At 50.4% G+C, this 17,366-nt stretch overlaps 1 protein-coding gene across 1 annotated transcript in view; it reads left to right on the top strand.

The window, feature by feature from the left end:
• Positions 1 to 17,366, top strand: part of SPAG17 (sperm associated antigen 17) — a gene marked incomplete at its 5' end in the record, with an annotated part of 180,206 nt that overhangs the window by 135,667 nt on the left and 27,173 nt on the right. The window contains 2 exons of the mRNA XM_089665542.1: positions 4,968 to 5,078; positions 5,492 to 5,652. Coding sequence (XP_089521668.1) covers positions 4,968 to 5,078; positions 5,492 to 5,652 — 272 coding nt within the window. The remainder of the gene's footprint in view (positions 1 to 4,967; positions 5,079 to 5,491; positions 5,653 to 17,366) is intronic.

Genomic DNA, 17,366 nt, shown 5'->3' on the forward strand with positions numbered 1-17,366 from the left:
CCTGAAGACGGATCTGTATAGTTCCCCAAACACAGAGGATGGGGCAATGGAAAGACAAGAACACCGATGTACACTGAGTGAATATTGGAAGTTTCTATTTCTGTAGATCAGTGGTCTCCAAACTGCGGACCGTGGGCTGAATGTGGTGCTTTGCTTGACTTGATTTAGCCCTTAGGGTGCAATTCCTGCCACTGACACCAATGATGGGGTGAAATTCCTGCCACTGACACCAATGAAGGAGTACTATTCCTCCCACTGACACCAATGATGGGGCACTATTCCTCCCACTGACACCAATGAAGGAGTACTATTCCTCCCACTGACACCAATGATGGGGCACTATTCCTCCCACTGATACCAATGATGGGGCGCAATTCCTGCCACTGACACCAATGAATGAGTACTATTCCTCCCACTGATACCAATGATGGGGCACTATTCCTCCCACTGACACCAATGATGGGACACTATTCCTCCCACTGACACCAATGATGGGGCACTATTCCTCCCACTGACACCAATGATGGGGCACTATTCCTGCCACTGACACCAATGATGGGGCACTATTCCTGCCACTGACACCAATGATAGGGCACTATTCCTCCCACTGACACCAATGATGGAGCACTATTCCTCCCACTGACACCAATGATGGGGCACTATTCCTCCCACTGACACCAATGATGGGGCACTATTCTTCCCACTGACACTAATGATGGGGCACTATTCCTCCCACTGATACCAATGATGGGGCACTATTCCTCTCACTGACACCAATGATGGGACACTATTCCTCCCACTGACACCAATGATGGGGCACTATTCCTCCCACGGATACCAATGATGGGGCACTATTCCTCCCACTGACACCAATGATGGGGCACTATTCCTCTCACTGACACCAATGATGGGGCTTTATTCCTCCCACTGATACCAATGATGGGGCACTATTCCTCCCACTGACACCAATGATGGGGCACTATTCCTCCCACTGATACCAATGATGGGGCACTATTCCTCCCACTGACACCAATGATGGGGCACTATTCCTCCCACTGACACCAATGATGGGGCTTTATTCCTCCCACTGATTACAATGATGGGGCACTATTCCTCCCACTGACACCAATGATGGGGCACTATTCCTCCCACTGATACCAATGATGGGGCACTATTCCTCCCACTGACACCAATGATGGGGCACTATTCCTCCCACTGATACCAATGATGGGGCACTATTCTTCTCACTGACACCAATGATGGGGCACTATTCTTCTCACTGACACCAATGATGGGGCACTATTCCTCCCACTGATACCAATGATGGGGCACTATTCCTCCCACTGACACCAATGATGGGGCACTACTCCTCCCACTGACACCAATGATGGGGCACTATTCTTCTCACTGACACCAATGATGGGGCACTATTCCTCCCACTGACACCAATGATGGGGCACTATTCCTCCCACTGACACCAATGATGGGGCACTATTCCTCCCACTGACACCAATGATGGGGCACTATTCTTCCCACTGACACCAATGATGGGGCACTATTCCTCCCACTGACACCAATGATGGGGCACTATTCCTCCCACTGACACCAATGATGGGGCACTATTTCTCCCACTGACACCAATGATGGGGCACTATTCCTCCCACTGACACCAATGATGGGGCACTATTCTTCCCACTGACACCAATGATGGGGCACTATTCCTCCCACTGACACCAATGATGGGGCACTATTCCTCCCACTGACACCAATGATGGGGCACTATTCCTTCCACTGATACCAATGATGGGGCGCTATTCCTCCCACTGACACCAATGATGGGGCACTATTCCTCCCACTGACACCAATGATGGGGCGCTATTCCTCCCACTGACACCAATGATAGGGCACTATTCCTCCCACTGACACCAATGATGGGGCATTATTCATCCCACTGACACCAATGATGGGGCATTATTCATCCCACTGACACCAATGATGGGGCACTATTCCTCCCACTGACACCAATGATGGGGCACTATTCCTCCCACTGACACCAATGATGGGGCACTATTCCTCCCACTGACACCAATGATGGGGCACTATTCCTCCCACTGACACCAATAATGTGGTACTATTTATCCCACTGACAATGACAATGGGGTACTATACCGTCTGTTTGAAGAAGACTTTACTTTGCACTGATCCAGTTGGAGGGCGTATTGATTCCTTTAGTCCAGGGGTCTCCAAACTATGGCCCTCCAGGTGTTGAGGAACTACAAGTCCCATGAGTCCTTGCAAGACTCTCACAGCCACAGGCAAGACTCCCAGAGGACAAAATTATTGGCACCCTCCATGTAATATTTAGTCGCACACCCCTTGGAACATATAACTGAAATCATCGGCTTCCTGGAACCATCAGTGGGTTTCTTCCACCTCTCTCCTGGAATTTTGGATCGCTCTTCTTCCTCCAACTGCTCCGGGTCTCTCAGATTGGAAGGTTCCTTTTCCCAACTGATGTCCTGAAATCTCTCAACAGGAGCTCTATGGGATGGAGATCTGGACTCATTGCTGGCCAGTTCAGTCCTCTCCAGCGCTTTGTCTGAAACCATTTCTGGGGGCTTTGTAACGTGTCCTTTGGGTCATTGTCCTGCTGGAAGACCCATGACCTCTGACGGAGACCCAACTTCCTGACACCGGGCCCTACATTGCACCCCAGAATTCTTTGGTAGTCTTCAGATTTCATAATGCCATCCACACGGCCAAGACATCCAGTGCCTGAAGCAGCAAAGCAACCCCAAACCATCAGTGACCCCCCCACCATGTGTGACTTGAGGGACTGTAAGTGACCCCCCACCATGTGTGACTGGAGGGACTGTAAGTGACCCCCCACCATGTGTGACTGGAGGGACTGGCTGCAATTTTGTTCCGTCTGTCCCCAGCACATTCTCCCAGAAAGATTTTGGATTCCTCTGTTATGTTTTGGCAAACTCCAATCTGGCTTCCAAGATGTTTCTGTGTCAGCAGTGGGGTCCTCCTGGGTCTCCTCCCATATTTGTGTGTCAGCAGTGGGGTCCTCCTGGGTCTTCCGCCATATTTCTGTGTCAGCAGTGGGGTCCTCCTGGTTCTCCTACCATGTTTCTGTGTCAGCAGTGGGGTCCTCCTGGGTCTCCTCCCATGTTTCTGTGTCAGCAGTGGGGTCCTCCTGGGTCTCCTACCATATTTCTGTGTCAGCAATGGGGTCCTCCTGGGTCTCCTACCATATTTCTGTGTCAGCAGTGGGGTCCTCCTGGGTACCTACCATATTTCTGTGTCAGCAGTGGGGTCTTCCTGGGTCTCCTACCATATTTCTGTGTCAACAGTGGGGTCCTCCTGGGTCTCCTACCATATTTCTGTGTCAGCGGTGGGGTCCTCCTGGATCTCCTACCATATTTCTGTGTCAGCGGTGGGGTCCTCCTGGATCTCCTACCATATTTCTGTGTCAGCAGTGGGGTCCTCCTGGGTCTCCTACCATATTTCTGTGTCAGCAGTGGGGTCCTCCTGGGTCTCCTACCATATTTCTGTGTCAGCAGTGGAGTCCTCCTGGGTCTCCTCCCATATTTCTGTGTCAGCGGTGGGGTCCTCCTGGGTCTCCTCCCATATTTCTGTGTCAGCGGTGGGGTCCTCCTGGGTCTCCCACCATATTTCTGTGTCAGCGGTGGGGTCCTCCTGGGTCTCCTACCATATTTCTGTGTCAGCAGTGGGGTCCTCCTGGGTCTCCTCCCATATTTCTGTGTCAGCAGTGGGGTCCTCCTGGGTCTCCTGCCATAGCGTCCCTTCTCATCCAGATGGCGACGTGCAGTGCGAGCGGACACAGTGTTACCCTGTGCCTGAAGGTCGGCTTGAATTAGTCTGGAAGTTCATGGAGGTTCTTTATCCACCATTCCTACAATCCTTTGTTGCAATCTTTGATCATTTTTTTTCTCTTTGGTCCACGTCCAGAGAGATTAGCTACAGTGCCATGGGCTGTAAACTTCTTGACAATGTTGCGCACAGTGGACACAGGAACATGAACATCTCTGGATATGGACTTGTAACCTTTAGATGGTCCATGCTTTTCCACCATTTTTGTTCTCCAATCCTCAGACAATTCTTTGCTGCCCTTTCTCTCCTCCATGCTCCATGTGGCACACAGAGACACCCAACAGAAAGGTGGAGGCCATTTTTCCCCATTGTCCCCGGTTGTCGGTGGGATTTCTATGTTGTCAGCTCCTGGTCATGGATACGGGGGAGTCTAATAACAAACTACAGGAACATCACAGACTTGGAATGCAATTATTTCTTACCATTTTGAGAAGGTGCCAATAATTTTGTCCGGTCCATTTTTGGGGTCTGGCATGGAATGGGTCAGATTTGGCTTTTTGTTTCTCCACTTTTTTGTGTCTCCAATACAAACCAAAGAAAAAAAAAACACAAGAACTCCAAATCATTGATCATGGCAGCAATTTCCTGGGTGAAGAGGTGCGTTATCTGATGGAAATGCCGGGGGGGACAATGATTTTGGCCAGGACTGTATGTGAATACCACGGACTGACAACTTATGGCCAGGGGGCAGTACAACCCAGAGGCCCATGGTGCAAGGACCTGTTCTCCCTCTTCCCTGCCCCCCCATCTCAGGCTGAAGCTCTGCTCCAGGTACTCTTTGCTCACCGGGAGGGTCAGGCTGGGCAGCGCCTGGTGCACCAATTCCGGGTTTCTAAGCTGGTTGGCGGAGGGAGTCGGGGTGGCTTGGTCAAGGCTGGCCGGGGGAGGAGAGCATCCGGTGGAGTACGGACGTGGCGCCTACCATCCATACCTGGAAGGGGGGGGGGGGCGGCTGTGTTCTGTCCTTGTCCTCATCTCACACATGGTTGGTAGGACACCGGTGGGGACTTTTTACTCCTCTTCACCAGGAAACCTTAACAGATTTTAAGAATTTTCCCATTCTGCAGGTCCTAAGCTGGCCGGTGAGGAAAGACCAATGGAGGGCAAGGATGAAGAAGGCACCATGGTGGCCCCCGGTGTGATCGGGAGGATGAGCACTTCATTGGATCAGGAGACAGGTGAAGCCAATGGGATGTGTAGTTCTGGTAGAAGTAGAGGAATCGGGGTTATTGGGGAGCCCCTTCGTTTGGTTAAATTTCTCTTAGAGCTCCTTGAGACTTGCCTTTGGTGGAGGATGGGGGGAGGGTGATGGGGAGCAATTGAGCCATGTTTATACTGCCCCCCCCCCTCCTCCACCCCCATGACGTCTTATATCTCTGCAAGTCTACCAGTCAAGGTCTGTCTTACTGAAAAGCAATGGACTACCTGCAGTCTCTAATTACGTGGAACATCCACAATGCTCTTGTCCAGGCTTCCTATGAGGTGTTTTCTTTCCAAGATGAAAGAGGAAGTTTCTGTTCCTGATAATAATGATGTGATAATGCAAATGGAAATCGATTCGTCCACCTTAACCAAACGACTCCTCCTCCAGACGGGACGAATTTTGTTTGGCCAGAGATGATCCCGGCTCAGACCTATCAGCCCCTCAGCCGCAGCCTTATGGTCGATGTGACGGGACGGCCCCGGAGGGAGAAGGTGAAACTACCCGTGTCCATCCTCAGCGGAAAACCGGCATCTGTGCCCAACAACAAGGTGAGTGTAAGCTCCTCTGGTGACTGGCTCAGTGATCTCTGTACAGCGCTGCGGTATATGTCAGCTCTATATACATGTATAATAATAATAGTGTGTGACTGTGGGGGAGGGGGCATTAGAGTGTAAGCTCCTCTGGTGCAGAGACTGATGTGACTGTGGGGGAGGGGACATTAGAGTGTAAGCTCCCCGGTACAGAGACTGATGTGACTGTGGGGGAGGGGACATTAGAGCGTAAGCTCCTCTGGTACAGAGACTGATGTGACTGTGGGGGAGGGGACATTAGAGTGTAAGCTCCTCTGGTACAGAGACTGATGGGACTGTGGGGGAGGGGACATTAGAGTGTAAGCTCCTCTGGTACAGAGACTGATGTGACTGGGGGGAGGGGACATTAGAGCGTAAGCTCCTCTGGTGCAGAGACTGATGTGACTGTGGGGGAGGGGACATTAGAGTGTAAGCTCCTCTGGTACAGAGACTGATGTGACTGCGGGGGAGGGGACATTAGAGTGTAAGCTCCTCTGGTACAGAGACTGATGGGACTGTGGGGGAGGGGACATTAGAGTGTAAATTTTTTGTTTATTAAAATCTTGCAAACAAATAACATCATAAAAATCATATTTACATATCTACAGAATAAAATATATATAATTAAACAAAACCAGCTTACTTTAGCAAAACAATAACAAATTTTGACCGTCACCTAAACCCCCCCTCAGGCTAAGAAACGATAAAACATTCATCCCATGCATGCCGCCTTTCTTCAAAAATCTGATGTTACAAATATCTAGGGGACGTGAAAGGACGTGCCACCCCAGACAATCGCCGACATCACCAACAGGTTGTCCATGTTAATGGCCATCGGGCCCAAGGATTACGGGACACTGGGGCCACACTCACCCTAGTCCAACCCCAACTGGTACCAGACTGGGCCAAGACCAGGCGGTCTGTGGCCGTACGAGTAGCGGGAGGCCATGTCTACCGGATTCCTACCGCAAGGGTTCATCTGGACTGGGGGGCCCTTTCCAGGGATGTTGAAATTGGAGTAATGCAGAACTTGCCAGCTGAGGTTCTCCTTGGAAATGATCTGGGAGTCCTGGTCTCCACTTTTGGCACCGAGACCCCTGCTGAAGCTCATCCGGTCACCACTCGCCACCAAGCTAGAGAGCATGCTGCCGCTCCAGCTGCCGAGGTTCCAGTAAGAGTCGAATACCCACCCCCTGCTGAGCTTGTCCCTGCCCTGACCTGGGATACCCCCGCTGAATTCTGTGGTGGTTTATGTAAGAATTTATTCTACTTAGGTAGGGCGATGTCCTCTCCCTTAAACAAAATATCGCAGTGCCTCCAGCCGTTAAAATACGGCAAATATTTAATGAACCAATAATTTGGACACCACTTAATAATATACCTCGAGTCCTTTTAGCCAGTATGATTTCGTACCAAATACACAAAAATTGCCTTATAATAAATAAATAAATACATTTATTTATGTACAAAATTTATATATATATTAACACAAACGCAAAATACTGATACAATCAAAAATATAATATACTAATTCTATATACCAAACAACAAATATAGATAATAGTAAAGATTAAAATCAAATTTAGTGATAAGTGGTCATTTATAGTACTTCAGAGATCATTTCTCACAAAACGTGGCCATAGAAATGGGAGAAAATATTCCCTGATAAATCGCACTATAACCAACTACAAATTAATGAATTATGCAATATCTATCATTTCAATATCAAATCAAATAATTTTTAGCAGTAATAATTATGTATATATCTACCGTATTTTTCGCCGTATAAGACGCACCTAGGTTTTAGAGGCAGAAAACAGGGGGAAAAAAAATCTGAACTAATGGACTGCAGACACAGTACAGGGGATGACCAGAGACTGCGGACATAGTACAGGAGATGACCAGAGACTGCGGACATAGTACAGGAGATGACCAGAGACTGCGGACACGGTACAGGAGATGACCAGAGACTGCGGACATAGTACAGGAGATGACCGGAGACTGCGGACACAGTACAGGAGATGATCAGAGACTGCGGACACAGTACAGGAGATGATCAGAGACTGCGGACACAGTGCAGGAGATGATCAGAGACTGCGGACACAGTGCAGGAGATGATCAGAGACTGCAGACATAGTACAGGAGATGACCGGAGACTGCGGACACAGTACAGGAGATGATCAGAGACTGCGGACACAGTGCAGGAGATGACCAGAGACTGCGGACATAGTACAGGAGATGACCGGAGACTGCGGACACAGTACAGGAGATGATCAGAGACTGCGGACACAGTGCAGGAGATGACCGGAGACTGCGGACACAGTACAGGAGATGACCGGAGACTGCGGACACAGTACAGGAGATGGTCAGAGACTGCGGACACAGTACAGGAGATGACCAGAGACTGCGGACACAGTACAGGAGATGGTCAGAGACTGCGGACACAGTGCAGGGGATGACCAGAGACTGCGGACACAGTGCAGGGGATGACCAGAGACTGCAGACAGTGCAGGGGATGACCAGAGACTGCGGACACAGTACAGGAGATGACCAGAGACTGCGGACACAGTACAGGAGATGACCAGAGACTGCGGACACAGTGCAGGGGATGACCAGAGACTGCAGACAGTACAGGGGATGACCAGAGACTGCAGACAGTGCAGGGGATGACCAGAGACTGCAGATAGTGCAGTGAATGACTAGAGACTGCAGACAGTGCAGGGGATGACCAGAGACTGCGGACCTTTGGGGAGGGAGGGGGAGCGGGTACCTGAATTTGTCAGGTACCCGCTCCCAATTCCACGGAGTTGTCCTTCCTTCCTTCTTCCCGGGCCAGCTTCTGTGACAGCCGGGTGCCCACTGCGCATGTGCGAGAAGCGCTGCGCTTTGTGAATGGCCCGGTGCCTTCTGGGACCTGTCATGTGTCCCAGAAGACACCGGATCATTCACAAAGCGCAGCGCTTCTCGCACATGCGCAGTGGGCACCCGGCTGTCACAGAAGCCAGCGCGGGAAGACTGTGCAGCGCTGGAGCGAGGAACAGGTAAGGCCCTGCAGGGGAGAAGAGCTGAGCGGCCGGCCCGGTATTCTGACATGGTGGCCGCAGAAATACCGGACCGGCCGCTTCATATTCGCTCCATAAGACGCACTGACATTTCCCCCCCTTTCCCCCCTGTCCATTGTGGAGGAGTTATGCAGGCCATAGACGGGGAGAAAAACGGCCAATTTTCAACCCATCTATGGCCTGCATTAGGGTAAACAACCAGTTATACTTGTAACCTCAGTGGATAATAGTGACAGTTGGAGAAGTTTGTTGGTTCATCACTCTCCAAGGTTTTGGGTGAACCTTCAGCCAGTTAGGTTTCCGTCTCATCGTTCTTTTAGTCAGGTGTGATACTCGCTCTTTGGAGTCCACATAGTACTGTTTGATTTTATAATTAACTTTCTTGCAGGTGAAATTTCCTAATTTCCACAGACAATGGCAATTGTTTAGAAAACATACTTTTGCCTGGTCTAATGCAGGCCATAGACGAGGAGAAAAACGGCCGATTTTTCTTTTAAAAAACGAAAAATCGGTCGTTCAAGCGGCCGACGTTACCAGCAATGGTAAAAAAAAATCGGCCGATTTTCATCCCGTCTACAGCCGGCAAAAAGTGTCCCTGCAGAGAGCTCCGCTATTTCTTTGACAGTTCCTTGACATTTACAGAGGTTGCAACAATGTATCTATTTGTATCCATTTAGGATACAGATGTTTTTATTCGGAAACAAATAGATACATTGTTGCAACCGCTGTAAATGTCAAGGAACTGTCAAAGAAATAGCGGAGCTCTCTGCAGGGACACTTTTTGCCGGACTGGAATTCCTCTTATTTTTCATCCTTCTTCTTCTTCTCCTCCTTCTTCATCATCATCCTCTTCTTCATCATCATCCTCTTCTTCTTCTTCATCATCATCCTCTTCTTCATCATCATCATCCTCTTCTTCATCATCATCATCATCCTCTTCTTCATCATCATCATCATCCTCTTCATCATCATCATCCTCCTTTTCTTCTTCTTCTTCTTCTTTTTCTTCATCATCCTCCTCTTCTTCTTCGTCATCATCATCCTCTTCTTCTACTTCTTCATCATCATCCTCTTCTTCATCTTCTTCTACTTCTTCATCATCATCCTCTTCTTCTTCTTCTACTTCTTCATCATCATCATCCTCTTCTTCATCATCATCCTCCTCTTCTTCTTCTTCATCATCATCCTCTTCTTCTTCATCATCATCCTCTTCATCCTCTTCTTCTTCATCCTCTTCTTCTTCTTCTTCTTCTTCTTCTTCTTCATCATCATCCTCTTCTTCTTCATCATCCTCATCCTCTTCTTCTTCATCATCATCTTCATCCTCTTCTTCTTCCTCTTCTTCTTTTTCTTCTTTTTGTCTTCTTCTTGCAGGTCACTGCTCATGCGCAGATTTTTTATCGGTAAAAAATCAGCCGATTTGCCCATTATTGCCGCGAAAATCGGCCGATTTTTTCCCCAACTTTACCGATAAAAAAAACGGCCAAAATACCGAAAAACGGCCGAACAAAGAGCCCACTAACAATCCGAAAATCAGCCGATTTTCGACCCATCTATGGCCTGCATTAGAGTAACCAACATCAGATCCCACCATTATCTTTCCTGGGACTTTGTTTGATCACCTGGAGGCATTTCAATAGTATATTGTGTCTGGAACAAGTCTCCTCCACCCATTGTCTGTGAGATTCATTAGGTCATTTGAATTCTAACCAAGAAATGTTAACCCCTCACAGACAGCTGGGCTTCTTACTGGTGGAATAAAATCATATTTTTAATGAATAGTCTCCCAAAAGTCACTACAATTCGCTAAAGAAACAGCCAGTGACCGGCGCTTAGACCCCTATAGATGGAGGGCTGGAAGTGATCCTGGGGGATTGGGAGATGTGAGGTATGAGTGGGACCAGGGCAAGTTGTACAGAGTCCACAGGGGAGCAGGGGTGGGCGCCACCCAAATACCTCTCCGGCAGATGGTAGTACCAAGGAAGTATCGGCGTGACCTCCTCCAGATTGCGCATGATATTCCCCTTGCTGGACATTTGGGCAACCGATGGACCCTGCATCGCTTAACCCAGAGTTTCTTCTGGCCAGGAGTATCGGGGGACGTTCGGGACTATTGTCGGTCTTGTGAGGTCTGCCACAAGGTAGGGAAGCAGGAAGACAGGCCCAGGGCCACTCTGAGGCCCCTACCCATAGTCGGGGAACCTTTCAGTCGTATCGCCATGGACCTAGTGGGGCCCCTGAAACGGCCTACTCCCACAGGCAAGAAGTATATCTTGACCATTGCTGACTACACCACCCGGTACCCAGAGGCCGTAGCGCTGAGATGTGAAGGCAGAAAAAGTTGCTCAAGCCCGGCTGCAGATCTTTACTCGGGTAGGATTTCCTCTGGAGATCCTGACTGACCAACCAAGGCACACAGTTCACAGCCGAGCTTACCCAACAACTCTGGAAGCTGTGTGGGATCAGACCACTGTACAGCTCTCCCCACCACCCCCAGACCAATGGGCTCTGCCAACGGATTAACTGTACGCTGAAACAGCTCCTCCGAATGTTCACCATGTCCCATAAAGACTGGGAGCGGCATCTTCCCCACCTCCTGTTCACCTACCGAGAGGTACCGCAGGAGTCCACTGGGTTCTCTCCCTTCCAGCTGCTGTACAGCTGGACTGTAAGCACCTCTGGTGCAGAGACTGATGTGACTGTGGGGGAGGGGACATTAGAGTGTAAATTTTTTGTTTATTAAAATCTTGCAAACAAAAAACATCATAAAAATCATATTTACATATATACAGAATAAAATATGTATAATTAAACAAAACCAGCTTACTTCAGCAAAATAACAAATCCTGACCGTTACCTAAACCCCCCCTCAGGCTAAGAAACGATTAAACATTCACCCCACACATTGATCCCATACATTGATCCCACACATTGATCCCATACATTGATCCCACACATTCATCCCATACATTGATCCCACACATTGATCCCATACATTGATCCCACACATTGATCCCATGCATGCAGCCTTTCTTCAAAAATCTGATGTTACAAAATCTAGGGGACGTGAAAGGACAGAAAGAGAAGCCACGCCCCCAGAGACTGACAGACAGCAGCTACAGGGACCTGACATTCCTCCACGCCTTTGTCCAGGCTCCCGGCCGCCACCTGTCCTTCTCAAGACCCCGAATCTTCCCAACCTCACCCAGAATGTTGTTCACCACCACCTCGACAGGAAGGACTTTTTTGCGAATGGAAACCTGACACCGTGCATTCCACGTGTAGTAACGGACTACTAAGCTAACTAGAAAAAGTGTCTCAAAATCAAAATCCCGGTGAGTCTGAAAGGCTCCGTAAGACCACTCCGCGTAACTTAAGCGGGAAAGGAAAGGGTTCCCCAGAGCCCCACCCACCCGCTTGTAGACATCTATATTGAAGGGGCACTGAAGCAAGAAATGGTCCATCGTCTCCTCCACCCCACCGCACTCCACTCTTGGACAACCACGGTTCTCCGCAGAGCGATGCTTCAGGTTGCCCTTCACATAGAGTCTGCCATGGAACGAGAGCCAGGCCAAATCCCGAAACTTTAAAGGGATTCTCTCCAGATTCATCAAACGCAGACCCTCCCTCATAACCGGGCCTGGGCAATCCCTCAAGGCCAATGGCTCGCTAAAGGCAGATTCAACAACCCTCCTCTCCAGGGCCTTCCTAGGAAGAGATTTAATTTCCTCCGCCGTCACTCGCCATTGCCGAAGCATTTTCAGACACGGGGCAACATAAGCCGGGAGCTTACCATGTTGGACCCTCAGGCTTTTCACTGGCCCACCATTCTCCCAGCTCCGTAGAAAAGGCCTAAACCAGGACTGAAAAATACCAACCCACCCAGGCGGTTCCTCTGCCAGCATGCTACCAAAATTATGTTTCAAAAACATCAGAGAAAAGAAAACCACCGGGTTGACCATACCTAGGCCACCCATCCGCCTGGGAAGGTAGGTTACAGACCTCTTAATGAGGTTCAGTTTGTGCCCCCATAACAGCTGGAAGAAACAACTGTAGATCCTCGCATAGAGAGACACTGGCAAAACACAGACAAAGCTGACATACAGAAATACCGGGATCAGGGAAGTTTTAATCAAGTCAATCCTTTCCCTGTAAGAGAGTTTCCAATCCTTCCAGCTGGCCACCTTGGCATCGGCATCTTGTAGCCTGCTTACCCAATTTGCAAGGCCGTAATCACCGGGACCAAATCTGATGCCTAATACTTTAATTTCCTGCTGGGGCTCTGGGAAGGCGTCCGGAAGGGTAAAGCCTTCGCCTTCCTCTCCCATCCAGAAAACCTCACTCTTATCCTGATTGATCTTTGAGCCAGATGCCTCAGCATACTGTTCCATCACCGAGACCAGCTCCTCCGCCTCCTGCCTCAGCATACTGTTCCATCACCGAGACCACCTCCTCCGCCTCCTGCCTCAGCATACTGTTCCATCACCGAGACCACCTCCTCCGCCTCCTGCCTCAGCATACTGTTCCATCACCGAGACCACCTCCTCCGCCTCCTGCCTCAGCATACTGTTCCATCACCGAGACCACCTCCTCCGCCTCCTGCCTCAGCATACTGTTCCATCACCGAGACCACCTCCTCTGCCTCCTGCCTCAGCATGCTGTTCCATCACCGAGACCACCTCCTCTGCCTCCTGCGTCCCGGAGATGAAAACAGACACGTCATCAGCATAGGCCACGACCCTCAGAGGGGGCTCCCCAGGAATGCCCAAAGGAACTCCACACAACGGTCCGCTCTCTAACCTCCGAATGAAGGGATCGATTACAAACGCATATAGCAGAGGACTCAAAGGACACCCCTGACGCACACCTGAGCCAACCTCAAAGGGTCGTCCAATCCAACCATTCACAAGCATGAAGCTTTCAGCCCCTCTGTATAAGGTCTTTAGCCAATCGATAAAGCCCCCCTCCAGGCCATACTTGCCAAGAAGCAGCCAGGCGACTTCTTCATGGCAAGCTGATCAATAGCTTTCACCACCTCATCTGCCGTGATGTCCTCTGTCAAACTCACAAGAGAACTGCCATTTCCCAGTCCTGGAGTAGAGTCCAGAAAACCCGACATGCTCGCCCGATCGAGGTCCCTCCTACCCAGGAGGTCAGCATAATATGACCTGGAGGTTTCCAGGATCCCTGACTTGGACTTTGTCAGGGAACCCGTACTGTCAACCAGGCCTACAACTGACTTAACTGCTCTACCTTGTTTGCAGTTCTGGTAAGGGTCGGGCGAGTGATATTTCCCATAATCCCTTTCCAGAACCAAAGAGGCATGCCTGTCATATTGACACTGCCTGAGCAAGAGTTTGACCTCAGAGATCGCTTCTGGATCTCCATTATTCGAGACAAGCCGATCGAGCTTCCTCCGCAGACGCTGGTAGGTGACATACTTATCAAGCTGTTTATTCCTTCCTATGGCCTTGAAAAACCCAACGATCCTTCGTTTTGTAAGCTCCCACCACTCGGACTTACTGCTGCAAACGTCCATGATTGATACCTGTGCCTGAAAAAAATCCTCAAAGGATTGACTCACCTTCTCATCGTCCAGGAGTGCCGAATTCAGCTTCCAGGTACCCCTCCCCTTAGGTGGTGTATCGGGGCCACTCAGAGTCACAGACAGAATACAGTGATCGGAAAACTCTACCGCCTGACACACTGGTGCCGAGAAGGCGGAGTTCCCCTTTAAAAAAAACCTATCTATTCTACTCTGACTGGAACCTCTCTGAAAAGTGAATCCCGTGTCGTCTGGGCAGCAATGAATGTGCACATCAACCAGACCTGCCTCTCTAGCCGTCACAGTCCAGCCTGACTCCGGTCCCTCTCCTGTCCTTAGTCCTAGTGACGGTGTTAAAGTCACCACCGAAGACAACTTGCTGGGCTGTAAAAAGGAAAGGCTTGATCTTCATGAAGAGGCATTTCCTGTCCCATTTTGTCTGGGGCCCATAGATGTTAATCAGGCGCAGGTCCTGCCCCCCCATGGAGACGTCTAAGACCATGCATCTCCCCATTTCTACCTCAATAATCCGCCGACAGGTTACCATGCCGGAAAAAAGTACCGCAACTCCAGTGTAAGGCTCGGCCGCAAGAGACCAGAAGGAGGGGCCGCGCCTCCACTCCTTCTTCGCCATATGAACATCCCCCAAACTGGACAACCTGGTCTCTTGCAAAAAGAAAATGTCAGCATCAAACCTGCTGAGCAAAGATAAGGCCATGTTACGAGCGCTTACTGATTTTATGCTGGAGACATTAATGGTCGCCACCTTCAAAGGAGTGGGAACCGCCATCAGGATGATCGAGGTACCCGTTTCTTAGCCTGCTTACCCCCCTCCCTACTTGGAGACCCTACACGCTTCATAGTCCTCTGTGTTTCCTCCTCCATGGAAACCAGAGACTCATCCCCTGAAGATCCCTCATCCTCCACCTCAGATAACACTTCAAATGTGTTTGACACCTCCACCCTCCCAGGGTCAGGTACAGGCACATCCTTCTTCCGCTTCTTCTTCCCAGACTTCCTTTTTGCCTCCAACCACTCCATATCATCATTTGATAAACCGGCCCGCAAAGCCCCCTCCCCTTCCCTTCCACCATCACCAACAACATCATCCACCCCACTCTCTCCACTCACCACAGCAGTCCCCCCAACCTTCACCCCAACACCCCCACCATCATTCACTCCACCCCCCAGCGCCTCACGCGCTCTGACCCTCTGACGCCGGGGAGGGGGGGTCGGTGCAACCATACACATTGGTCCAGTTCCCTCCACAGCCCCCACTACCTCTGGGGAAACTGACACAGGAGGATCAGACACAACATCCACGGACACTGACTCAGGGGGCACAACACAAGGAGATGACACATTAGAGGGACCATCAGACACTGGGACCACAGGGACAGAGACATTGGGGACCCCTGGCCCAGCCTCCCTCTCCTCTGCCTCCTCCATGTCCAGACGAAAAAACTCTTCCACCAAAGCTGACTGGTTGTGCATGGCCTCAGGGCACCGGTTGTACGAATGGCCAACCTTATCACACAGATTGCACCTGATGATATTACAATCCTTAGCCAGGTGCCCCAGATCCTGACATAGGGAGCACTTCATCTCTGGACATGAGGAGGCGAAGTGACCCCGAGAACCGCACTTATTGCAGAGCTTGGGCTGCCCAGGGTAGAACACCACAATCCTGTCCTTCCCAATGAAGGCTGAGGAGGGCAGATGCTGGACCACATTCCCACACACATACAACCTCATCTGCACCGACCACCCACCAGTCCATATCCCTCTCTCATCCACAATCTTCCTCAGGGGTGCAAGTAGCTCCCCAAATCTCCTCAGCCAGACAGCCAAGTCAGCCGAAGGAATGGACTCATTCCGTACTAGAATGGTGACCGTCTTCACTAGAGGTTGGCGTGAGACCACCTTTGGGACGAGTCCCCTCCACTCCGGCAGACCCTTATACATGTGTTCATACTTCTCCCAGAATATATCCAGAGACTCGGGGCGCACAAAGGACAGATCATACTCATAGGATCCTACAGGGCTGATCAAGGCGAAGATATCATCCGCCCTAAACCCCATCTCCAAAATCCTGTCCACCACCGACATCCTGACCGGGGGAGCACCCCCACCTTCCCATCTGAGCTGCACCAAATTCCTCCTCCTGAAGGACAGGGGTGCAGATGGCAGACCTGCAGCAGACCTCCCCCCAGAGCTGACAACATGATGTGACCCCCTCCTCCCAGCAAGAGCCCCAGCATAGGTCTTATTTGCAGCATTAGATGTAGTGGACCTTAAAGCTGCACCCCGCCCATTGGTTGCAGGAACCTCAGAGCCCCCGCTCTGCAGACCACCATCAGAGGCAGCAGCAGTCCCTCCATCCACCAACACACAGGCATTCCCCTTTCCAGCATTGCAAGCACTCTTATCATCCATATGTTTCCTTTCACTCGTGGCACTACTGCTCCCAGCAGACCCACTCACACCAGATGCTCCTGTCTCCCCCTCCCCCAACATACTCCTCTTAGGCAAAAGCCTTCCACTCCTGGTCACTCTCCCCTGGGTTTCAGCAACCCCTTTCAGAGTGCTGCTGACAATTTCCCTCCCACCATTTTCTGCTGCATTTGCAGCCATCAGCAGAGGTTGTCCAGCAATAGTCTCAGATACCCCCTTTACCTTCCCCCCAGCAGAGTCCACAGTCCCAGGGTTCCTGGTATCAGAGTCCTCAGTCCCAGCAGAGTGCAGTCCTGCAGGCACAGCAGCCATCTTCCCTGCAGAGCTCTGTGCACACACAGGAGGATTTCCCTCCAAAACACTGCAGTGCACATGGCTGTCCACACTGGAGTCCAAAATGGCACTTTTAATAAAGCGCGGCTTTTCTGTTTTTTTCTCCTTTACAGGACCAGGTACAGAGTCCTCACCGTCATCTTCATCCTCAGAGTCCTCAGAAAAACGGAAAGTTCTTCCAATTAGGGAAGACTCCAATTCCTCAATGTACTTTAGCAGCCCTCCACCATATTCCTCTACCTCCTGTGCTGTTCCTCCAGCTTGCTGTGGAGGGAGGGGGGCAGAGGCTGACATTTCCT

This window comes from Staurois parvus, unplaced genomic scaffold (genome assembly GCF_062004578.1).
Source record: "Staurois parvus isolate SC_StPar_1 unplaced genomic scaffold, SC_StPar_1.0 ptg002233l, whole genome shotgun sequence".
In the NCBI taxonomy this organism is placed as follows: domain Eukaryota; kingdom Metazoa; phylum Chordata; class Amphibia; order Anura; family Ranidae; genus Staurois; species Staurois parvus.